Source organism: Periplaneta americana, chromosome 9 (assembly GCF_040183065.1).
Source record: "Periplaneta americana isolate PAMFEO1 chromosome 9, P.americana_PAMFEO1_priV1, whole genome shotgun sequence".
Taxonomy (NCBI): Eukaryota; Metazoa; Arthropoda; class Insecta; order Blattodea; family Blattidae; genus Periplaneta; species Periplaneta americana.
The window spans coordinates 75,128,561-75,154,364 of NC_091125.1; the positions used below are offsets into that span (position 1 = coordinate 75,128,561).

General features: G+C 35.5%; 1 protein-coding gene across 2 annotated transcripts in view; it reads left to right on the forward strand.

Moving 5' to 3' along the window:
* Positions 1 to 25,804, forward strand: part of LOC138706125 (angiogenic factor with G patch and FHA domains 1) — a 238,925-nt gene that overhangs the window by 6,113 nt on the left and 207,008 nt on the right. Inside the window, exons 3-8 of one of the 2 annotated variants that reach the window (XM_069835111.1) lie at positions 1,808 to 2,008; positions 6,732 to 6,807; positions 11,332 to 11,489; positions 14,559 to 14,808; positions 18,041 to 18,245; positions 18,533 to 18,632. In XM_069835111.1, the coding sequence (XP_069691212.1) occupies positions 1,808 to 2,008; positions 6,732 to 6,807; positions 11,332 to 11,489; positions 14,559 to 14,808; positions 18,041 to 18,245; positions 18,533 to 18,632 (990 nt within the window). Of the gene's footprint in view, positions 1 to 1,807; positions 2,009 to 6,731; positions 6,808 to 6,843; positions 6,983 to 11,331; positions 11,490 to 14,558; positions 14,809 to 18,040; positions 18,246 to 18,532; positions 18,633 to 25,804 lie in introns of both variants that reach the window. The other variant, XM_069835110.1, reaches the window with a different exon arrangement.

Below are 25,804 nucleotides of genomic sequence, written 5' to 3' on the forward strand. Positions count from 1 at the left end.
TTGTTGCTATCAGTATTCTGCAGGTATAGCCTGTTATCGACAAACACGAGGTACTCGATGGGAAACTAGTTACCAAGGCAAATCGAAATGAATGTTGAATTAAAGTCGGGAATGTTATTGAGAAAAGAATGTAGAATATTTGAAGTTAGCAGGTACGTTGAAGTGACTTAGCTGGATTTGGGATTAGTCTGCTTTTGAGGATTGTCGGGTTTCAAACCAATACCCGAGAAGTTGGAAGTAGGTTTCCTAATGAAGACTGCCAGGGTACACTCCCGAAAATTTGCAGTAGAACAAAAGCTTGGTCAGAGACAGAGAGTACGTCTCTCTCCAGATTGGTGTCTCAGGACCCAGTGAGCTGACTAGTGGGTGTGAACCAGCAATAGAAGAAATTTACATCAAGTCGTACCAAGCAGGGCACTTATTTGTAGTTCGCAGTAGGAGTAGTGTTAAGATGACTGAGAATCTGTGAACAGAAAAAGTTGTGTAAGATAGTACTTTAATAAATTCTTGTGTATCATTTCATGTAAAATGCTTAGTGAAAGAGTATAATGTGTTCTGAGCACATGCTGGTAGCTCTAGATTCTTCCTATAAACACAATCACCATTAAGTCTAAAATTTCATGTGAAACTGTTTATAAAATCAAAACAGGTTAAAGTGCAGCTGTCAGTGTCACTGCATTTCGTATTGATCTCTTGATTTTCTGACAGCATCGTGACCTATAGAGATTTTGTTGTCTTCACTTGTAACAATTCCTGAAAAACATAACTTAAATGTACTGTGCTTTCAGCTTAAAGCCATTTAATCCCTTATCCCTGTTTGCTGGAGATCTTTATATATCTATTTTAATTATTAACTTCTTTGACAACATTGCAAATTTGACTTCAGGAGTGTGGGTTGATAAGTCTTGCAAATTGAAATGAAAATTAGAAACAGCCAGTGTGTGAAGATTCTCCTTCAGCTTCAGCTATCAGACAAAATTCCTCATCAAGAGTCTGTTAGATTTATCCCACTTCACTGAATTCTTTCTTTTGCTAAATAGAAGGTATTTAAATATCGTGACAAAAATACTGTCTAATTAAATTATGATAAAGTTTTCAGTCTATATGACTTTATATAGACTACTGAATCGTAATTTAATTAGTTACAGAGTTATTTGAATGATTCCCAACGTGAATTGTAAAAATACTGACATTACTGTTTTCTAGAAGACATGAGCATCACTGATGCTGTAATTTAAAGGCACTGAGGGATGGAAGAAACAGTTTCCTCACATATCTTCTCCTAATATCCTAAACTGGAATATAAATACATGGAATTGAATAGTTGATTTACGAAAATTATGCTTGTCTTGGAGTGTTCTGTATTGTATTCTATTTATTTACATTCCATGGTATTCGTACATTGCTTCACAGCTAGAATATGGAACATGTCAAATGAAAAAAAAAAATTCTTAATAAGTCACAGTCTAGTTGAAATATACATAGAAGAGTTTTACAATATAGTCTACCAGTACAACACAAAATTTTAGTATCAATACTTAATACAACACAGAAATATTCATGAAGTGGTGTTAAATGTCATGAATTTATGTGGATGAGGTATGCAATGAAACATAATCCTCCAAAGTGCATCAGATGATCTTAATTACGATGAGGAAGAAAGATTCTGTCTGTCTATCACTCTGTTTAATTTGTTCAAGTTATATACATTCATAATATTTGCTTCTCACAGTATTAAATAATAAAAATGTATTAATAACTTCAGATAACAGTATAATATTTTTATATTTGTGTTCAATGATTTCAGGAATTAGGGTTGTATTATGATGGCAACTCAGGCACCTATTACTATTATGACGCTAAAAGCAAGGCTTTCCAATTTCACTCACAAGTAGAAACGACTTACAATGTTCCTCCTGCTTCGAGTACATCTGTAGTTAATTATAACTCTCCTGCAAAAAGTGAAGAGCAAGAGAATAAGAGAAAAAACAAACACAAAAGTACGAAAGTAAGTATTGTTTATTGTTGTTGTTGTTTAGCTGTCTGAAGACAGGTCTGAACCTCACAAGTGGTACCAACATGGCACCACTTATGAGGCAACTAGACCAGGAGATAAGCATAAGGGTGGCCAGTTTCTTTCCCCCTCCATTGCATACATCACTGATTAGGTACATATTACACTAATCAGAGTTCAGATGTATACAAACAATTGTTCTTCCTATGACGCATATCGTCAAGTGAGATATACTGGCTGATAATAGATGTACACTTAACTGCAAAAATAATGGGCTGCCGACAATTTCTAAATTTCAGAGACATAACATTGCACATGCTCGTCTCATTAAAGCCGTAGTTCACAAGGTAACACATAATTAAACCATTTAAATTTGCTGTATTTTGTTTAAGAGTCTAAAATATGTTGATTCTAGATACATTAATGTCTCTGAAGAGTGAAATAAAAATAAAATTGATAAAGACAAAATCAACAGAAGCAAATATGAACAGGAAAACCATGTATTATGCCAAAACGATCCCACAACCTTCTTTTTCAATTACAAATTTGCCATCATATATGTCTCGGAAACCTATATTTATGTGGCGTCATCTCTTAGAATATGCCCAAACTCTAATAAATAATAAACCTCCTTCTCTCGTCCAAGGAATACTCCTGTCTATTAATAAAACGTTCTGTCTTGTCATTACGATTGAAGATGGCAGTGAGGCAACAACTCTGTTAACAAGTCATTACCTGGTTCGCATAGGTTATTCTGCGTCGATGGCGGCCAGAGAGATTGGAGTCCCATTGTCAACTGCTAAGCGGTGGGCTAAATTTTTAAGAACATTAAGTCCAGATGTTTGAGATGAGCAGGGCATGTAGCATGTATGGGCGAATCCAGAAATGCATATAGAGTGTTAGTTGGGAGACCGGAGGGAAAAAAGACCTTTGGGAAGGCCGAGACGTAGATGGGAAGATAATATTAAAATGGATTTGAGGGAGGTGGGATATGATGATAGAGACTGGATTAATCTTGCTCAGGATAGGGACCAATGACGGGCTTATCGGCAACGAACCTCCGGGTTCCTTAAAAGCCAGTAAGTAAGTAAGTATATAATGTACTCCTTTTCGAGAGCATGATAGACTTGCCAATGGAGTATGAAAGTTCATTTTTTGACGCATATTTATGCTATGAACTGTTGAATTAGTTACAAAGTTTTTACGATTACATACAAGGAAGATTATTATTGAAAAAATATACTTACAAGCCAAGGACATTATTTGTAGTTTTTTTAAAATGGTCCTACACGATTCACTAGATTTGGCACCTACTATTATTTTAATTACTCTTTTTTTTTTTTTGTAGTAGGAATATACTGTTACTATCTATGGAATTTTCCCAGAATATTATTCAAAAACTCATTACTGAGTGAAAGTATGCAAAGTATTTTGCTTTTAAGGTATTGATATATACTATTTTTGCATAGATCTAATAGCAAAACATGCTGAATTTAGTTTGAGGGTAATTTCTTTAATATGATTTTTCCAATTTAACACATTATCGATTTGTAAGCCAAGAAATTTGGTTGTTGTTTTTCTATTAGGGACCTAATGTTAATCATTGCGCTGAAATTGGCGAGGTTGAATTTGGACGGATTTAAATTTAATTATGTTAGTTTTGTTACAATTTAATACTAATTTATTGACTGAGAACCAGTCACATATTTTGAAGAGAATTTTCTCTGTCAAAGATTGGAATGTTCCCAATAGTCGAGTGGTTTAAGCTTGCTCTTGTATTCAAATATCATGGGTTCAGACCCAGCCAAATATGGTAGATTTTTCAGGTGATGAAAAGAATCCAAGTACAATACAGGTTCTTCTGAGCCTTATAAAATGTGCTTAATTAATATTGTAAGCAAACTTTTCAACAGCCTTCGCATTTTGTTTGTATTGTTTCTACTTTGAACTATATATACGTAGGTAGCTAGATCCTTGTAGTATTCTCTGATATCTAATAGTAGAAAAGTTGTGAATATTCCGTGGTAATACCTATATGTTACTCAACTCAACCTCTGCTCCTGTCATCGAGAATAATGAATCGTATCTTACAAATTTCTCCATCTCAGAAATGGAATTCATCACTGCCAGACTGGCAGTTTGAGAATACCTATGCAAGTTGGTTTCACTATCAAATGCACGCCATTAACACAATAAATTTTAATGTATTATTACTAGATGTTAAGAAGTTTAATAAACTTTATTTTGTTTCAGACGTTCATGTAAATCCTGATTGTTAATGATGATACTGTTGCATAAATAATAATATTGAATACATAAACTTTGCCTTGTAATTTGTCTTTCAAGAACCTTTCATACCGTATTGTTGTCTTGTAATTTGTCTTTCAAAAGTTATCATACCATATTGTGATTTGAAACTATTATTCTTTTATTTTTTTGATTTTGTATTAAACAGACACACAATGGAAGCCATGCATAGGGACTCCTATCCCACCTAGGGCATGGATGTTATCTGTTGTCATTATGACATTCACTGTTGCCTTAGGTGGTGAAGGTTTGACATCCCATAACATTGGAATTCAACCCTGTATATTTCTCTATTATTAGGTCTAGAAGAAGTCCTATATATATATATATATATATATATATATATATATATATATATATATAGTAGGTATATTGCAATATGGAATACTCCAGATAACATTTTCATACAAATTGTGCAGTCTCATTTTCATAGCTATGAAAACAACTAAATGTTGCACAACAACAAGAATTTGAAACATAATTCAGTTGTTTATTTCGTAAATAATGAAACTGTGCTACACAAGATTTCACATACCAAGTTTTAATTTCACTTTTAAATGTGTTCTAAACAAGGTTGTTTTTCATCAACCCTTTTTTATTTAACCTGGAGAAGCATCATCTTTCAAGGGATCAGTTTGAATTTGCAGTCCAATTACAACATCGAGGTGAATGTCAAATTGAGATAGCATATTTGTTGGGTATATTTCGAGGTGTGGTTTATAGGGTACTTTGTCATTTTGAGAGAGAGAGGTTTGGTAACCAGAAGACTTGGTAATGGATCAAATTGTAAGACTACTCATTGACAGAACCGTCACATCATTCAATGAAGAAGAGCCCCATTTGCTACAGCCAGACATTTACAATAAGATCTTCAGAATGCCACTAGCCTTTTGGTATTAGATCAAACAACTGTAGGAAGAATGTTTGATCTCCTAGACCAGGCCTGCAGGGGAAATATGACGTCAGCCTCACTCCACTTCTGTTGGGGATGACTGACTTCGCGTAGAGTCTTGTAATTTGTCTGGAAGGCGGCTTCCTTGCTCACTCAAAGACTCACTTGTAGACTTGAAGACTCAAGACTGATTGTTCTCAAGACTGACTGTCCCCACTAGCGCTTTTATTTATTACACCATAACTTCTGGAATCTTCGATTTGCGTGGATTCACAATCGTCGCGAGAGAGAGATCCGCTTCTCGATGCTTCCTTACTTTCGCCCAATCGTAGTAGCTTTTCTCCCTTCCTCGCTCTGTACCGCGGATAGCGTCAGGGGTTCGTGTTTCCATTTCCCTGCTCTTCTCGCTAGATGCGCGCGCAAGCCCCTGACTCGACCAGAACATTCCAGACGGGTGCCACAATATATTAAGTTCACTGTTGGCAGTCATTCCAATTTGAAGATAGTAGTGCGAGCTGCGAGGCTTGTAATAAAAGCCTCTAAACCTTGATTCACAAGCTTGAGGGGGAACTGGGGAGGGGGTATCGATTTACTACCTCTTCATACTAAATGAGGCTAGCCTTTCCTCACAATATTAGGTTGCGCTACATTGGTGTTCTCTGAAAGCACTGCAGTGTTGAATTAGTTTAATCAGAAGTGTGTGGTGTGTGTGTGTGCACGTGCACATGCTTTTTAAATACATATTTTGCGTAAAATGGCTCATTCTGAGAGAACATTGAGATCATAATTTGGAGAATTAAAAGAGAAACTGTTTTCGAGTTGATTGTATGAAACATAATGTGCTTACAAAGATAGGAAATCGACACCACATTTACATATTAAAATAGAGGATTGAGGAAGACAAAATAGAAATTTTCAATTTTCATGGTATAAGAAATATCCTTGCTAACAGGGTGCTCTGAGACAAAAAAGTTATATTATTATACCTCTATTCTGTTTGGGGATGAAAATGAGTGGTCATCTTCTTGTGAGATCTGTGTCACAAAAAATGTTGATAGAAAAACCGATAAACATATGCTCTATAAAAAAGATACAAGGTAAGCAGATTTTTTTTTTAGCCTATCCAATATTTACACCTTAGCTTCGCCACTGGTGTGTGTGTGTGTGCGTGTGCGTGTGCGTGTTTTTTTTTTCCGAACATTGAGTGCTACATTACGATTTTACAGTGGTAAGAATGTCACTTATCGCCATTTTAAGCTTGTATTTTTATTATTATTATTATTATTATTATTATTATTATTATTATTATTATCATCATCATCATCATCATCATCATCATAGAGTTGAAAGAGAGATATTTGCTCAATATTATTCTAAGAGCAAGTCACTTTTTCACCTTAGAACTGTCATTGAGATATGACTTCAGCAGTGCCTGATCTGAGATCTGTAGAATATTTATATTTGGGGATGTTATGAACATGTTAATGAATGTTAGCAAGAAGTTTATTCCTTTTTCAGATTGGGGAAGCAGTGGACGAACTTGTGCTCGGCCTTTCACAGTTATCTGTGGAACAGTGTAGAAGGAATGCACTAGGTAATTGATTAAATTTTCATTACTGTTGTATTATAGGAAAGTAAAAAAGTTAAACATGACAGTGACAACAGTGGGGCAGAGTCTCTGGAGGAAGGAGAATGCTCTGATAGCAGTGGGGACGAAGGGACGAGCTGTAGTGATGCAAGCAGTGTGCATGAGATGGATGCTGAGCAGGGTAATGCTGGTCTTTTATTATATTATCAATAGATTTCTCAGGGGGTTTTGTTTGCATATTTATGAATAAAGAAACACTTTTTGAACAAGTCCAAAAATAAAGTAATACAGAATAGAAGTTACTTTACTTCAGTTAAGTTTTCCCTCATGGGTTAGTGGTTACCTTTAGATCTGAGATTGATAGGTTCAGTCCTCTCTTCTTTAATCATAATAAAAATCCTTATTATGACTTTCTTCAGAATAGAAGTACAAGTAAGAAATCTGTGTTGTATGTTTACAGTATATAGTTCATGAATGGGAGTAGCCCAGACAAAATTTACCAATTATTTCTAATAAAAATTTAAGCGTGTTATTTATTACTTTTTCCTATTATCCCTTTTCAAAACTAACGAATTCTACATTGTATGTATTCCCATTCCTGTTTGACTATAAGGATCCAAGAAGATCTTTGACCATGAAGGTATTTGCACCAAATCTAGTAAACCTTAATTAATTTTAAATGCCTGATATTAAGTGTGATTTACTTACATTAAACTTTGTTCGTATTTTTCACTTTTATATTGTGGCTCTTTACCAATGTAGGCCATTATAATTCTAACTTCTTGCTTTGCTCTCGTAAAAAGTCATGTCTAAATTTTAATATAAGTAAACTGTACGAATATATTTTATTTTATTTTTTGTAATTTTCATTTCGTTTCCTTTTTTTTCATATATTTGATGATGTACAGTATGGATTTGGCATTATTCCTTGCATCCCAGGGAACATTCCCAGTGTTTCTGTTGGAAGACCAGTGACAAATCTCCTCAACACCTCTGCTTGCACCCGCAAACTCATGGCTCTTCGCCAGATTAAAACTTATGTACTATGTTATATTAATAACATTGAGTATTCACCCAGGATTCAGTAGCTACTGAAACTGTTGTCATCTTGTGTGATACTTAATTCCCATCACATCATTCACAGAACTTGTTTCCTTAAACCTATTAACTAAATGTAGTATTGTTTTTATAACAGAACTGGGTGGCTAGGAATTTTACATCTAAAGTTTTCTTTTGTTCTTTCACATAATTTCTTTTTCCTTATGTAGTTTTAAAATATGTACATTTTCTCGCACTGAATATGGAGCTATTGCAAAATAGAACACAACATAATAAACTGCAGTTATTTTTATGTGACTCACTGCATGTCCTTACTGCAAGTAAACTGACATAGCTAATTTCATTTTTATCTGACTCACTGCATGTCCTTACTGCAGATAGACTGACATAGCTAATTTCAGGGAATGGAGATTCTTCAACTATGCAACTTTCACATGGTGATCTATATCTCTCTTTCCCTCATTTCTTCTCTCTTGGCATGTACACAATAACAGCTTATGCCTAAAAGATAACATAAACACCAGTCAGGAGTGATAAACCAAGCTTAACATTCCCCAGCCTTGCAGGTAAGGGGAGAAAAACTCGTAAGAATGGTAGACTCGGCATCTTTAGTTGGTTAGTCATGAAACCGGGATGTTCAATTTTTAAAATACATTAAAATTTACTAAAGTTGTATGTAAGTTTTAATCCAGTGAAGCACTGTGATTTATGGATGCAAGCAGTGGTGGTAGCTTGGGAGACCTATTGCTGGTAGGCCAACAGAAACACAGAAATGATTTTTGGGATTCACTGTATATACTAGTGTTAGTATATAAAATTAGGTAATTTAGATTGAAAAAAGAAAATTCTAAAAAATACAGTATATGAGAGTTAAGTATTTTTTAGTAATTCATCTTTGCTGAATGGTTGGACCATTGGATTTCTCTTCTGAATCCCACTTTCAAATCTCATTGAGTTACAAGTGAAATTTGTGATGGTTATAGTGCTGGAATAGGTTTTATCAGGTACTTCAATTTACTCTGCCATAATTAAACCAACACACATTATCATTACTTTATGAGGAAAAATATTAAGCGATTATGTTGTTTCGTGAAAGGAATAGGTCTACTACAGAAAAATTATGTATGTTAGTAATTATTGCTGTCACTGTTGTAGTTCTTAGAAAAATTACTACTTATATCGAGAAAAACAATTGAGATTCATATAAGAAATCACACCCTTAAAAATGATCACATAGTAGTCACATTTCAAGTAAATGTATGTGTGAATAAAATATAACACATGTAAACATGCAGTTTGCTAAATTTATGCGTGTATGTTGTGCAATATAATGTGGCTATTACATGAGCTTTCCAAAGGAAGAAGCAGTGGTTAGATCCTGGTGTACTTACTGAAGTGGAATTAGTAATAGACAAACACAGTGTTCGGGCACTTTTATTTGTGTACTTCCGTTTCCACTGTCTTTCCAACATTTATCCATGATAATGCAGTAGAAGAGACACTTTTAAGTTCCAGAGTAACCTTTATGTACGTCAGTTTGTTGCATGTATGTATTTCTCTGAATATCTTAACACTGTTAATTATTCTGTTTTGCGCCTTTGAATAATTTAGAGATCTTCAAAGTTGTTGCAATAAGCTATGATCTGGTCTCTGTTGTCTTGATTCCAACTTCAGAAGCTGCTGCAGTTTTATCATTTGTGCAGAAACATGTATACAGAGCTGGTTACTGGTAATGTTACGTGGATCTCTCTCAATCACAGACATTTTATGTGCTATAAATTATATAGATCTACAGATCTACTTCCCTTTTGAAGGAGTCTACTGCACGAATTTTTGTCACTCTTAAAATTCATTGTTTTCACTCTGTTTGATCGTGCGACTCTTTGACCTAATTGCAAACATATTGAGCATTTTCTCATAGAAGGCGAAGGTGAAGGTGATAGGTAATGAGAAACTATTTTACAATATCAAATCTTCAGGAACACCTATACCTTACTTTTCATAGCCATGGGGAAACCCCAGAATAGACATCTATATCTGTTTTTGAACGAGATGGAAAATATTGTAGTCAGCTTTTGAGCAAAACCGTGAATATAACTGCAAAATTTTTCTTTTATAATATTACTGTTATTAACATATAAAAAAAAAGGTAAAGTTATCCCCGTAACATCCCATGAAGGCACTTGGGGGGCATGGAGGTAGAGCCCCATGCTTTCCATGACTTCGGCACTAGAATGAGGTGGTGTGGTCGGCACCCCCGGGAAAGACCCGGTACTCAATTTTATAGGAGGCTGAGTGAACCTCGGGGCCGTTCTGAAAGTTTGGCAACGAGAAAAAATCCTGTCACCACCTGGGATCGAACCCCGGACTTTCCAGTCCGTAGCCAGCTGCTCTACAATGTATTAATATTCTAAGTCCTTTTTGTAAGTCTGAAATATATGATATCTAACTAATAAGGATATACATTGAATTAATTGCAGTAAATTCTGGAGATGTTATTTTCACTTTGGTTGTTTCTGAATTTGTGATAGTTTTCAGATATAGCTGGTGGATATTAATTTTAAGTTTTGATATTGCACATGTAATTGAAGGATTACATAGCAAACAAAATAGTAGGACCTTATTGGAAAGCAGGAGGGAAGATGATATAAATGAACAATCCCCAAGTCCCACTGGACAACAACATAACAACAACAACAACAAATAAAGACATACGAGCTGTGAAAAGAAAGATTCGTGAACTTGCGAAATAAGCACTAATACAGGATTGGGCATCAGGAGTGGAACTAGACTCTAAACGGGGACACTTAATATTCATCCATTACTGAATCAACGCTGCGAGGTATTCGGTGGGGAAGAAAGGGGATGAAGAGAAATCATATGGCTCCCCGTGAGAGAGTAGAATCCTCTCTTGCTGCCCAGCCCTGCACTAATATATACTTTATAATTAATCTGGTGTGTGGAGTTCCTTCAATGTAATCTCCTTGGAATGCTAGACAAATATTTCAGCATTTCTTAAACCCATTGCAACGTTTTTCAGCCACTTTGTGATATACTAGTACCTTTTAAACTTGCTGTTGTGTTGCTCTTGACGTCATTATGATCTTCAAAGTGTGTTTCTGTCAGGTGTTTTTTGACAGTAGATGCGAGAAATATTTGGAGATATGAAGATCTGATGAATAAGGAAAATATTCTTGGTGAAAAAGTCCCAGACATTGTCATGTATCTGACAATACATTTCTTAAATGACTGCTTTGAGAGCTGTAATATAAAACATTTATTATGGAAGTATTGCTGCATATGTCACCGAATTAACCAACTTTGTCACACTTGTGCAGACATATTATTTTATGATGATTCGTATTACAGTTTGCTATTGACTTGACTTATGCATATTAATTTATTCAGAATGTTGTAATTAAGAAGTGTGTAAATTAATGCTATTGAAATGTGATTTTTCTTCCTCCACAGAAATAGCTAAAGCTTGGCCATGTATTAGGATCATTGTCAAAGAGACTAACATTGAACAGCTAAAAATTGGTACTCTCTTCATGGTGCCTTGCACTGGTGGAACTTTGGGCCGAGAAGGTGACCATGCTGTTCCTATTCCTGATATAAATATTAGCAAAGTAAGTTTATAATATCTATTCACTTATTCACATGCAGCCTTTATCTCAATATTCTTAAGTAAATGCACTTAATTCATTTCATACATGAAGTAGGTGACATAGGATGTTTGGGTTTGGGGCTTCCTTTTGTAATTTTTGTGTTTTGTGATTTAAAGGTTAATACAAACAAAATGGAACTGAAGGGTCTTATGCAAAAAATAGATCTACTCAGACTACAGTATTTGCTTATTTATTACATCACCAGTGTTGTATCAATGAATGTTTTTACATGGCTATGGGCATAAGTAAATATTTAAGGAAATTTCTGTCACCTCTGAACCATAAAGAGCAGTTCATTGTATTAAAAAAATTGTATTGTTTCGTACTCACGTGGCTATATTATAGGGTACCAGAATTCCAAAATACAAAAACGGGACACTTATTAAAGTTGACATGAACCAACATTTTATCTAAACATTAATTATTACTTGTGTTTATATAATGTCAGTGAGCAATAAGGTCCAGTTTTATTTATTTTAAAGTAATAAATAGTACACTGTTTACAATAACTAGGCTATAATAGAATCAATGTTATCTGTGCTAAAGGGCCGTGATCTGTTGGAGCTGTTGCTACCATACATTTCATTTGCTACTCCAGCAGACATCATCAGTGGTGTGGCACACGAGAGCACAAAGATCTCCTTAGTGTGCCGGGAATGACTGACGAATGGGATAGTTTTATTCATGTGAAGTGATACCTATATGTATAAACAAGCAAATGAACAAACCAGATTTTAATATTGTATTAAAATTAGACACTGTTACGCATATAAATTGAGTTGTATATGGAGGGAGGGGACTGAAACACGGAAGTATGAGCAAAAATGTGTTCAAATATGCACTTCAAATATATAATTACCAGGCTTTGCATGTTTGTAACAAGAGCTATATTGGATGGAGTAGTTTCTCCTAGTACATTGATGACGTCAGTCAAAGAAACAAGCAAAGACTTCTTTGAGTTCTGACTTGTGATATGTAGAAGCGCACGTTATTACATATGTTCGTATGTCCATTGTGATTCCGTTCAGTCATAGAGAAGGTGCACCAGGAGACAAATGCCACCATCAATATCTACACTGCAGTTGTTTATTTCGGAATTTGGAAATGATTAGTTTTGTGTAAGGAATGGTAACATTTTATTTTTGTGTAAGGAATGATAACATCTTCTTAGAATGTATAATTTTTGTCACTGTAGTAGTAGTTATTTCAATAAATAAGTGTAAATTATTGTTTGTATATATGTATAAAACTTCTGTTGTATATTTATTATCAGATTATTAATTTTGAAAATGAATTGTAATCAGTGCCGTGGCAAACATATTTGTTCAAAACGTTTCAATTGTGCAAACCATTAAAATTAAGTTGTAGTGTTGTCATGATATGCTCCATTATATTTTATATTCACCATAGGCCTACTGTACCGCCACTTCTTCAGTGAGCTTCAGACATTTGAACTCCCTCCTTACAAGGCTATATTCCTCGAAAATTCAGTGTGACAAAAATGCTAAGCTTGGTAATTACTATTAATGTCATTATAGTAGAATATGTTGTTATTGTTTTCTAATGCCAGGCGTTTGACAATAAAGTCATTTGACCTCTTGCACTCCAATATTTTTCAAAGATATTATCATGACCAGCCACTGAAGCACAGATTTTGAGGTGTTCCGAATCCATTTCTTGGTTTGAGTTGCACAATGGGCAGTTAGGGGACTGATATATTCCAATTCTATGCAGGTGTTTGGCCAAACAATCATGACCTGTTGCCAATCTAAATGCAGCTACAGACGATTTTCGTGGTAAATCGGGAACTAACTGTGGATTTTGATGCAGAGAGTTCCATTTTTTCCCTTGGGATTGAGTTATCAAATTTTGTGTGTTGAAGTCTAAGTATGTAGATTTAATAAATCTCTTCACAGAGTAATACGTAGATTTAGTAACAGGTCTGTAAGTAGCAGTGCTGCCCTTCTTTGCTAAAGCATCCGCATTCTCGTTTCCCAGGATTCCACAATGGGATGGTATCCATTGGAATACAATTCTTTTATTGAGTGATATTAATTGAGAGAGCATTTTAGTTATTTCTGCTGTTTGAGATGAAGGTGTGTGTTTAGAGACTATTGATAGAATAGCTGCTTTGGAGTCTGACAATATAACTGCATTCCTAAATTTATTGATGTGGCATAGAAGATTCCTGAGACATTCACTTATTGCAATGATTTCACCATCAAAACTTGTTGTTCCATATCCAAGAGATCTATAAAGTGAGAAGAGACAGCACGTAACACATAGAATATATATCATGCCAATGAATTTACCTCATTTTCTGTTGTTACAATATGAAGCTTATTTCTGTATCACGTGCTCATAAGAGAATAAACATAAAAATTGTGTGAATTTTCTTTATTAAAACACATTATACAACACAAATAATACACTAATTCTAGGTTCGAATATTCACTGAAAATGAAAGTACGTGCGATCTTCCTAATGTGGCAACATTGACGGCCCGAACATAACTAAATAAACGTAAAAACTGTGTGGATTTTCTTTATTAAAGCACATCACCAACACAAATAATACACTAATTTTAGGTTCGAATATTCACTGAAAATGAAAGTTTGTGCGAACTTCATAATGTGGCAAAACTGACGGCTCAAACTGTGACAGTATGGCAGATTTAAACTTTTTTTTTGGGTGTACCCGAAAGTGCCGTTGTTTTGGTATTGCCAGTTATTTGGTTACGAGGGATTTTACTGTATTATTAAGAATGAATGTATTCATTCATCAGCGATTGCTATGATATTTGAGATTCAAATCTGATGACAATAATTATAAAAATCCATAGTGTAGCTTCTGTTAGAAAGGAGTAAAGCTGGGAACACTGTTGTTGATTACTGACACATTTAAGTAATTTGATACTCAAGAAGGAGACAACAGGCAGAATTGATCTTTCCTTTCTTTATTCTTATTAAGAAAGTGTTTGCTTTGTATATATGTCAGATCATTCTGAGTATGTAATTTTTATCTTTTCAGCATCATGCTAAATTCACTTTTGATGAGACTTCAGAGAAATATTACTTGATAGATTTTGGTAGTCGTAATGGCACCTACTTGAATGGGAAACGTCTCTCAGTGGCGAAACAAGAGAGTGATCCATTTGAGGTGATTCATGGGAGTTTGCTTCAAGTTGGAGGTACCAAACTTCTCTGTCACATTCATGCAGGAAAGGAGACTTGTGGACACTGTGAACCAGGACTGGTACAGCAGGCGAGTGTCACTCCAGGTAAAATATGACCTGTAGATATTCTTGCTTAATTTACTGTAGTGTATAAAATATGTTGTGAATGGGACTGTTACCTAGACGAGAGTGAGTCCAGATAAACAGTGATCTGTTGGATGTTCGTGGTTAATTTACTGTTTCACGTAAAGTCGTTGTGAACTGGACAGTTGTTACAATTTTTTAATAGATAAACAGTTGCCAATTAGATGTTCTTGCTTAATATGTTTACATAAAATGTTTTGTGAATTGGGATTCTTGTAGTAGACAAATGAACTTACAGATGAAACTGTGGATGGTTACCTATGATAAGTACAGTAAACACTGTGGAATAATGGTTAGTGCGTCTGACCGTGAAACCAGGCGGCTCGGGTTCGATTCCCGGTCAGGGCAATTTACCTGGTTGAGGTTTTTTCCGGGGTTTTCCCTCAACCCAATATGAGCAAATGCTGGGAAACTTTTGGTGCTGGACCCTGGACTCATTTCACTGGCATTATCACCTCCATCTCACTCAGATGCTAAATAACCTAAGATGTTGATAAAGCGTTGTAAAATAACCTACTAAAATAAATAAATAAATAAAATTAAATAAATAAATAAATAAATAAATAAATAAATAAATAAATAAACAAATGAATAAATGAATACTGTACAAAAGCTCAGGTTATTATGCCTTTTCAGTTGAACGTAATACCTGAACTTGATATGTAAGTTTAGTCAGGAGTCTGAAGACTGGGTGGAGCCTCATGTTTAAAATAAATAAAATAAAATAAAAAGTAATTAAATTAAATCAAAGTAAAATAAATTAAATTAAAAATAATTATTTTAAATCTATATACAGACTTGTAACTGGAACCAACTGTGTTATACAACCAAATATATGCAGATTCAGACAAGACTTAAGAGAAGTGACATCAATAAGGCATACTGCATCAATTAAATTAGGAGATGGGGTAGGGTGTGACCAGGTTAACAAAGTATAGGCATCAAAACAACTTAGCTGCAATATTTAAAGAAATTCAGAGTTTGTATGTGAAAATTGTTGTTGTGAGAACTACTGCCGAGCAAAAAAAACGCAACACTTGAATAAATTTGAAGTATCAATCCGTAATACAAATTATAACATTTCTGTGTGCTTCTATGGACCTGTTTGTGTTAGGCAAGTGTTAATTCATGTTTTGGGAAGAAAAGTATACCCATTGGGTCGTTTGTGACACCCTCTTTGTCACTTCCTTTCCAGTACTGTATATTTATTGCTGTGCCATTAAAATTTACAACCCTGAACCCAAGCAGCTAAAACAAAGTTACAACACTACAGTTTTCTCTTTTTGGTTATAATGGAAGTCTGTGATATTGAACTCAGTTTTAAACAACATTTAAGAGAGTTAAGATACCGTTAACCCCCGAGAACGCCGCTAGAGTAGTCATGTTGGAAAAAGATGACCGCTGCTTATGTTAAGTGGCTCAGGTGTCGCATACATGGCTCCATAGCTCTTGAAGAGTATCTGGAGTATGTTGACGGACATTCTTCCTAAAATGCCCCACAGATGATCAATTGGGTTAAGATCTGGACTGCGTGACGGCCATTGCATGAGTTGGATCTCTACTTCATTGAGATACTGGAGGACGTATCACGCCACGCGAGGACGTGTATTATCCTGCATGAGCACGTAATTGTCACCAATAAATGATGCAAAAGGAAGAACATGTTGCCCAAGAATTTCTTCAATGTAGCGATGGGCAGTAAGAAACCCATCTTCCACAAAACAAGATTCGTTCGTGCAGTCAAACTCACGTCTGTCCACATCATCACTGAACCGCCCTGAAATGCTGTCCTTGATGAAAAGTTGCATGGAGAATACCTTTCTCCAGTCCTCCACACTCTTTCTCTTCCATCTGAGGATCTGAGGCAGAATCGGGACTCATCTGAGGACAGAACTGTTCCCCACTGTTTGTCAGCCCATTTCTGACGTTCCCTTGAAAATTGTAAGCGATCTTGACGATGTTGTCTTGTAAGTTCTGAGCCAAGGGCAGCTCTTCTGGATATCAGGCCAGCATCATGTAACCACCTCCTCCTCACAGTCCACTCACTGACATTCACATCTCGCACTTAGTCTAGTCGATTTCTGGCTTCGACAGCAGTGGTGTGGCGGTTACGCAGCACTTGAAGGCGCAAGAACTGGTCATCTACAGCAAGAAGTTGACCTTTTCCTACTATATCTCGGTCTTCGAGAATATGAACCAAGTTCCTTGTACGTTTCCACTGTACGTGAAACTGTCGACGGAGTTGTATGCAACACCTGAGCCCCATAACGTAAACTGCGGTCATCCTCTACCAACGCGACTGCTCTAGTGGCGTTCATGGGGCTTAACGTCATCTTAACTTTCTTACATGTTGTTGAAAACTGAGTTCAATATCACAGAATTCCATTATAACCAAAGAAAAAGAAAACTATAGTGTTGTAACTTTGTTTTAGCTGCTTGGGTTTAGGGTTGTAAATTTTAATGGCACAACAATAAATATACAGTACTGGACAGAAAGTGGCAAAGAGGGTATCACAAACGACCCAATGGGTATACTTTTCTTCCCAAAACATGAATTAACACTTGCCTAACAAAACAGGTCCATAGAAGCACACAGAAATGTTATAATTTGTATTACAGATTGATATTTCAAATTTATTCAAGTGTTGCGTTTTTTTTGCTCGACAGTGTGTTATTAATATTTGAAGTTATAATTATTGAATTGTAATCTATACGTACCAATTGATAAATTATGTCCAACTCATTAATTTATGAATATGTGTGTGTCTCTGTGTGTACAAACATACAATTGCATGTGTTTATAGCTGACAGACTTTGTGCTTGTTCTTGTTTTCTCTGATTGGATGATTTGTAGGTGGTGGTAGTGATGATGACGATTTTAATAATAACGAGACCTACGTCAGGGCCCAAGAGATTACAAATTATCATCATCATCATCATCATCATCATCATCATCATCGTCGTCGTCGTCGTCGTCGTCGTCGTCGTCGTCATTGCCATCACAATCATCATCACCATCTCCAAGTACTCATCATTAAAATATGTATATATAGTACTAAAAGTTTTCACATTCATTTACAGAAACAAAATGTCATTAACTGAGCTGGATAGGAGAAGTGTTCTATTAAATGAACAAGTTGATTATAATTAACAGTTATTTTTTATAATTATTTTATGTCTGTAATGTTTACAGGTGAAGATAAGACTACACCACAAAGTAAAAAACATTCTCATAAAACAGAATTGAGAAGAATACGTCGCAAATTTGGATTAGAAAGTTCAGAGTCTAACATAAAGGCTATTTCAGTACCTGGGTATGAAGACCGTGCACAAATTCGACGTGACACTGTTGGCTCACAGGATGACAGTGAGAAGACACAGATAGCATCACTGGATGAGTAAGAAAACTCATTAATTACTCTAGAAGTTTATCAGTACACCTTAATGTTGAACTAAGTATGAAATTATGTGTATTCATGTAAGAACTGAAGTGCGTTCATGTTTCTATGTTTTGATTTGTTTCACTGAGCTTTATGTAAACAAGTATGCATTATTGTCACTTATCCCAGTCCCAGTAATTTAACAAAGATAAAAATTATGAATATTAGATCAGAAGCTGTATGTGAGAGATTACATTTATGTATCAACGAAATTTAATAACGAAATTATGCCTCTTTGATTTCAGCCCTATTCAGTCCGATAATAAAGGCTTCAAGCTTCTTGCAAAGATGGGCTGGAGTGAAGGGCAAGCTCTTGGCAAAAGTGGAGATGGTGTTATGGAGCCTGTAAGTCCCTTTTTTTTATTTCATATTGCTTTTGTAACTGTAGCCATACCTTGGTGAAATGCACATCTTCAAATGTGAGTTTTAAAAATTAATTTGCTTGATGATTTTATTATTATTAATGTATCTGCAATTATCTGGAAACCCTATTTAGCCATTTAGAGTTGCTACACAATTATTGAGAAAAAAATTACAATAGATCAGTTTCATTAACACTCATGATGGCAGATTTAAATGTAGTTCATAGTCTGTTTTATATTATTATAGTGTAGAAAGTTCAGAAAATCTTTAGAGCAACAATTTCTTTTGAATAATAGATGCACATGGAGGTTAAAATTAATGTTACAGTAAACAGCGTGAGATTGTACTTTATAATGCGCTCTTGCGAACACTGGACATTTGAATAGTAGATGAAACACTGATTGGAGTGACTCCTGGCATATACACTTGCTTTCCTTTACACCTGCAATGTTGAACCTTGAAGTAGAAGATTTTATTGGTTAGCATAGTTATGTTATCAAAGTCTATTCTTTCATTTTTTTTAATTTTCTTTAAATGTTAAGAATGATCAACTATATGAAGTGCATCAAAGTTATATACAATTATGAAATTAAGTAAAAATAACAATATCTGATAACATAACTCCAAAATCTTAACAAAACAATTCTCATACAGTGGGTCCCGGCACACTGTGGGATCAAAGGCAATGAAGTGGCAGATACACTTGCCAAGAAAGGCACAACAATACAGCAAATGAGATCGACAAATTTGCCATTGACTTTAGTAAAGCACCTGATCAATTTTCTAAATTCTCACACCTTCATATTGAGGAAACAAAAAAAATGCCGAAAACAAAAAATGGAACACCCTAATCTTGAACCCAGAAGTAATCCCACAAGCACCACAGTTGCACGGGAGTTGCAGCTTTCAGGCTGCTTACAGGACACGATTGCTTGACAAGTCACTTACATAAACTACAAATTCTAAATTCACCAGTGTGTCCCCTGTGCAGCAATCAAGAGGAGATGAACGAGAGCCACTTGAAGACCTGCAATGCACTATTGCAGAAGACACTGTAACCCAGAAATATTGGAGAGCGTGAATGCTAATGGCCTCATTGCTAGATGCAAGGCATTGAAACAACAACTACATGACATAACCTTTTTTTGTATCAAGCTCTAGATAATGAGTTTCGACACTCATCGTATCATAAAAAATTTTAAGTTTCTTCCAGTTAAAGCTTTCAAAATATTTTTTCTTTCTTTATTCTTATTTTCTTTCTTTTTCATATTAAAAGTTCTTATTTTTCGTAATTTCCTGGAGATTGGATTCATTGACTATAGACATGAGAAGTGTCAGTTCTTTGTTGTGTTCAGAATGGAAAGAGAGGATCCTATCATAAGTATATATTAATTTCGTACACTGGAAACTGTGTTATTGGTGCATCATGAATATTTAAAATCTTACTTGTTACTTACATTTAACCTTGTTATATACAGTGTGTCCAGCTTGAACATAATAAAACACAAATTTATTACTCGAAAACTAATTAAGATATCTCCATATGGGTTTTCCTACATAAACAGCAATTCAAAATGTTTGGTGCGCATGAGTTGTATGTCATAATGCTTGCGCTGCATTGGAAATGACGCAGCATCAGTAATGATGTGGACTTCACATCATCATGTGGCATCATTTTTCAGCAAGACAGTGTACCATGTCATTATGAAAATGAAGTCGGGGATTTTTGGACCATAACTTTCCTGGAACCTGGATTGGGAGCGGCACTCATCAAATCGCCTGGCCACCTAGATCGCCGGACCTAACTTCACTTGATTTTTTTCTTCTGGGGTTTTGTCAAGACTAAAGTATATCAGACACCAGTACATGATCTTCTGGATCTACGCTGTTGCAGCTATGCAGCCGTCAAGAGTGTTACACCTGCAATGTTGTCAAACACATGGGTGGAGATTGAGTATAGGTTGGACGTCTGTCATGCCACTAATGGTGCTTATATCGAGGTGCTGTGAAAAACATTTTTTGTAGAAAAGAACATTTTGAGTTGCTGTTTATGTACGAAAACTCGTATGGAAATATCTTTATGTACGAAAACCAGTATGGAAATATCTTTATTAGTTTTCGAGTAATAAATTTATATTTTATTACTGTATATGTTCAAGTCGGACACACTCTACGTAAAGATTAATTTTTGGTCCTACAGAATTTATCTGTTATGGTAACAATAGTTATTAGAGGAGAAAAATTCGCTCCGGCGCCGGGGATCGAACCCAGGTCCTTGATTCTATGTACCAAGCGCTCTAACCACTGAGCTACGCTGAAGTTCAATCCACTGGACCAGATCGAATTCTCCTCCACTAATGTTCGTCCAACAGTGCATAATACTGTGGAATCCCGGCCACCAAGTCACTCAATTGTGTGCGCTCCTTGTATAATGGCAGTTGACTTAATATATGTCAACATATATGTCGAACATGGAGTAAGGCCACAAAGGGAAAAACACTAGAGGTGGGGAATTCGATCTAGTGTAGTGGATTGAACTTCGGCATAGCTCAGTGGTTAGAGCACTTGGTACATAGAACCAAGGACCTGAGTTCGATCCCTAGCACCGGAGCGAATTTTTCTCCTCTAATAACTGTTGTTACCATAACAGATAAATTCTGTAGCACCAAAAATTAATCTTTACGTACCATGATTTGAGATTAGACAAGGTCAAGTTGAAGGCATTGGAACTGACACAGTGGTACAAAGAAAAGCCATAAAATAATTCATGATTATTGCTACTTATTATTGAACATTGATTTGATTAGTACATAAATTGTTTGATGTCATTTGTGATCAGATTATTCTCGATATTTTGTAGTTCTCGCGTGATTTTCCCCTCCTCGATTTTTCGTCTCCAAATTTTGAGAAATATAATGAAACTTACTAGACGTAATAGTACAAGGAAAGGCATGGAAGTCATTAGTCAATGAATTTTATTATTAAGAATTAAATTGACTGTGATGGAATTCATTACATACATGTATAACGGACATTCTCAGAAATTGTGGGGTGCGGGGGGGAGGGAAGGGGAGACGTGAAAGTCATCATCTTATAAAATTATTTTTGTTAGTCATTTACAAAATAATGATTACTGTGTAAGCAGCAGGTGTCTGTTCCTTTTTCATGTCCAGTACAAATGTGGCACCTTATTTTATAATATATCTATCATAATTATTAAGTATTTTGAGAGGGAATGAAAAATTATCTTTGTTAAAAGAGTGTTTCAATTAGCAGCTAAATTTGTTAGAAACATAAGATGGAGTTACTGTAATTTCGTATGGCTAACGTGTTGTATTTTTTGTTTTTGTATTTCTGTAAAAGTTGCTTATAGTTTGAATGTTCGTCACCACACAGAATGCTCTATTATCGCATTATCATTACGTCATTAATAGGGGTGTGATTTTTTGGTATTGGCTGTATGCGCGAAATGTATTAAAAACTTAATTTTATACATGGAAAATGCAAGTCCCTTAATGAAAGTCCAAAATTAAGTGAAATATATCCGCGAATTTTCGCGAAATTGATGCAAATTAACGAAATTACTTCATAATTACGATATTTTAACCAAAAAAAAAAAAAAAAAAAAAAAACAAACAAATTTCATGGAGAATTTGCACGAAAAATGACTCTTTCTTCCAAATAAAAAGTGAAAATTTTCTTTGTTATAAAATATAAGATGAACATTTCTACATGTTTGATCATTCAGCATTACATACATGTTATGTCTGGCAACAATGTACTCATAGTTTCAGAGGTTACTTCCAGCAGACAATGATCATTTCTCTTTATCGCAAGAACTGCCTTTGTGTGGTCAAGAAGGCAGTGCCATCACTCCCTCACAGTCAAATGGAATAATTGAATTACGAATTGAATTAATGATGCAAACTATTTTCTGTTAGTTTAAAAGGGATTATTTCATTAAATTAAAAATTATTTTATTATTTGTAAGTTTCTTTAGGATGCGAAATATGCACGAAAATTGTTTTTTTTTTTTTTTTTTTTAATACAAAATACTCACCGAAATCAGGGTAAAATAATCATCATAAAATCACACACCTAGTCTTTAGTCATTATCTCCAAGTTGTATCTTGTGTAAAAAGAACGTTATATAAAAAATTATAATGGAATGCTGTGCTATATATGTACTGTAATGTTAATACTATGATATGTTATGTTGTCATGCAGTGTTATGCTGTGCAGTGCGATGTAATGCTATGCTAGTCTGTGTTTAGCTATGCTTTGCATTATTATGATATATTACAAAGTTAGTTAGTGGCATTCTTATCAAGTTATGAGATTGCCTTTTTTGGTGGCATGTTGGGTTTCCCTGATCTCTCATTTGCTTTAAGCTCAACAAAGGACACAGTGCATGAGTTTTCCTTATCAGTAAGTTTGTCCTCTAAGCCAGCTGGCACTTCACATTCTCAATCTCAGTTGCTCTCTTGAGTCCTGAATTATTTGTAAATTCAGTTTAGAACTTGGTGAAAAGGATCATTTCATTCATTTCATTTAGTGTTCTGCCCAAGGACAGGCCTTTCACTGCAAACCTAGCTTTCTCCAATCTTTCCTATTTTCTGCCTTCCTCTTTGTTTCCTCATATGATCCATATTATCTTAATGTCGTCTATTATCTGATATCTTCTTCTACCCCGAACTCTTCTCCCGTTCACCATTCCTTTCAGTGTATCCCTCAGTAGGCAGTTTCTTCTCAGCCAGTGACCCAATCAATTCCTTTTCCTCTTCCTGATCAGTTTCAGCATCATTCTTTCTTTACCCACTCTTTCCAACACAGCTTCATTTCTTATTCTGTCTGTCCACTTCACATGTTCCATTCTTCTCCATATCTACATTTCAAATGCTTCTATTTGCTTCTCTTCACTTCATCGTAATGTCCATGTTTCTGCCCCATACAATGCCACACTTCATACAAAGCACTTAACTAGTCTCTTCCTTAGTTCTTTTTTCCAGAGGTTCGCAGAAGATTAGCCTTTTTCTATTAAAAACTTCCTTGGCCATTGCTATCCTTCTTTTGACTTCCTGGCAGCAGCTCACACTATTGCTTATAGGATACTCCAAGTATTTGAAGCTGTCTACTTGCTCTACTGTCTTATTTATTTATTTAACCTGGTAGAGATAAGGCCATCAGGCCTTCTCTTCCCCTCTACCATATAGAATTCACAAGTTTATCTTCTGTATTTTTCTTCCTATGACCATGCTTTTCGTCTCATTTGCTGTTATCTTCATCCCATACTGCTTACAGCTGTCATTTAGCTCCAGTATCGTATCATTTAGTATCATTTCCTCTTCTGCTGATAATCCCATATCATCAGCAAATCTTATGCACTTTATTCTTCTTCCTCCTACTATCACTCCTCCCATGTTCTGAAAACAGTTCTTTACTAAATCCTCCAAGTAGATGTTGAACAAGGTAGGTGATAAAGGACATCCTTGACATACTCCTCTTCCTATTTCACTTCCTTCTGACATTTCTTCTCCTATCCTGGCTTTCACTCGTTTCATATAAAGATTACTGAATAGTCTTCTACTGGGTGTTCAGTTCAAAATGTGTCTTGGCTCGCTGTATGCCGTCATGTGGCTAGCTGATGAGCCTAGAGAATTCAATCTTCCTACACTTCCGCAGCTCAGGTGTATAATCTAAGAGGCAGAGAAGTTGGCTAGCAAGTACGGCGTTCATTCTGAAGAGTACGTGCCGATACGTACGGTAACGCCGGTAGTGGCAGGAATGTGAACTGTTTGGAAATACGTACTGTCGGGATATGGGGAGAGGGTTAAGACGATTACTTACGTATTTGTTGACATTAACTTCGACGGTCAACATGGACACGGAGCATTTGGTTTATGTTGTGGAATGTTACCGTACGCAACCGATTATAACAAATACCCTGCGTACGACTTGCCGGCGCAAAACACAGTTCGAAAAAGGTTATGGTAGCACACAGACTGTACAGACCGCCATCTGTTGCTATGACGTTCAAGTTATACTGTACACGTTCTCAAGTTCAGATTGAAGAACGCCTTAAATAATAGGCAACTTCTCTAACATATAAACTGAAACTCGCTTCAAATCGGTGACCCAACAACAGTGACGTCATGACACACTTTGAAATGAACACCCAGTATTTTTCCAATCCACACCAACTTTCTTTAGGATCCCCATCAGTTTATTCCAATCCACTGTGTCAAAAGCATTTTCTAGGTCCACAAATACTCCATACACTTCTTCATTCTTCTCTAAGTATCTTTCGCCTATTGGCCAAACATCTCTTCTTCCAACTGTTCTTCTATCTTAGAATATAAACGTCGATTCAGTATTCACAAGAGAATCTTCACCGAGTGTGATATTAGACTGATGGTCCTGAACTCCTTGCATTTCTTGGCATTATTTTTCTTCGGTATTGGAATCAACATTATCTCCGTAAAATCTAAGGATATCAAATTTAAAATAGTTTTATTACAATTTTCTAGAAGGAACTCCTTGATATTGACTCTTTGACAGACTAGTCTTTTGTCATTAAAGATAATATGTCTCGCAAATTCATTAGAGAATTGGGTTCGTGTCGTGATGCACATGTCTAGAGAGTTTATGTGACTTCGCGCATTTCCATGAAAGCCAAGTGATATTTATTACACCACCAAGGTAAATCTGTGTCCTAACAGGGAAATCATTATTGCACTGCCAAGAACCTGTCAAATCTTTCGCCAGAGACTGGAAGGACAACATACTAATAGAAGAAATGGTACAGTCTGAACATAACAATTCTTTGTATGGTATGGACGAATATCCATACAGCTACTGATATACTATTATTTTTATGGCGTATCCTCATTTTGTCCCATGATATAGTGTCGTGATCTAATGAGTCATGCCTTAATCTAGCATTATGGATTGATTGCTGTAGGAAAAAATTTTATTATGAACTTTGATCCACTGATGGAACATGAATGCTGTGGGAAGAAATTTTATTATGAAATTTTGATCAGTGTATGGGACAGGAGCAAGTAGGTAGGGAGTTCTGCACCACAGCATCGTGGTCTTAAGGCATAATGTGGCATAGAATGTGCACTGGTTCGAGTCCTCATGGGAAAAGGAAT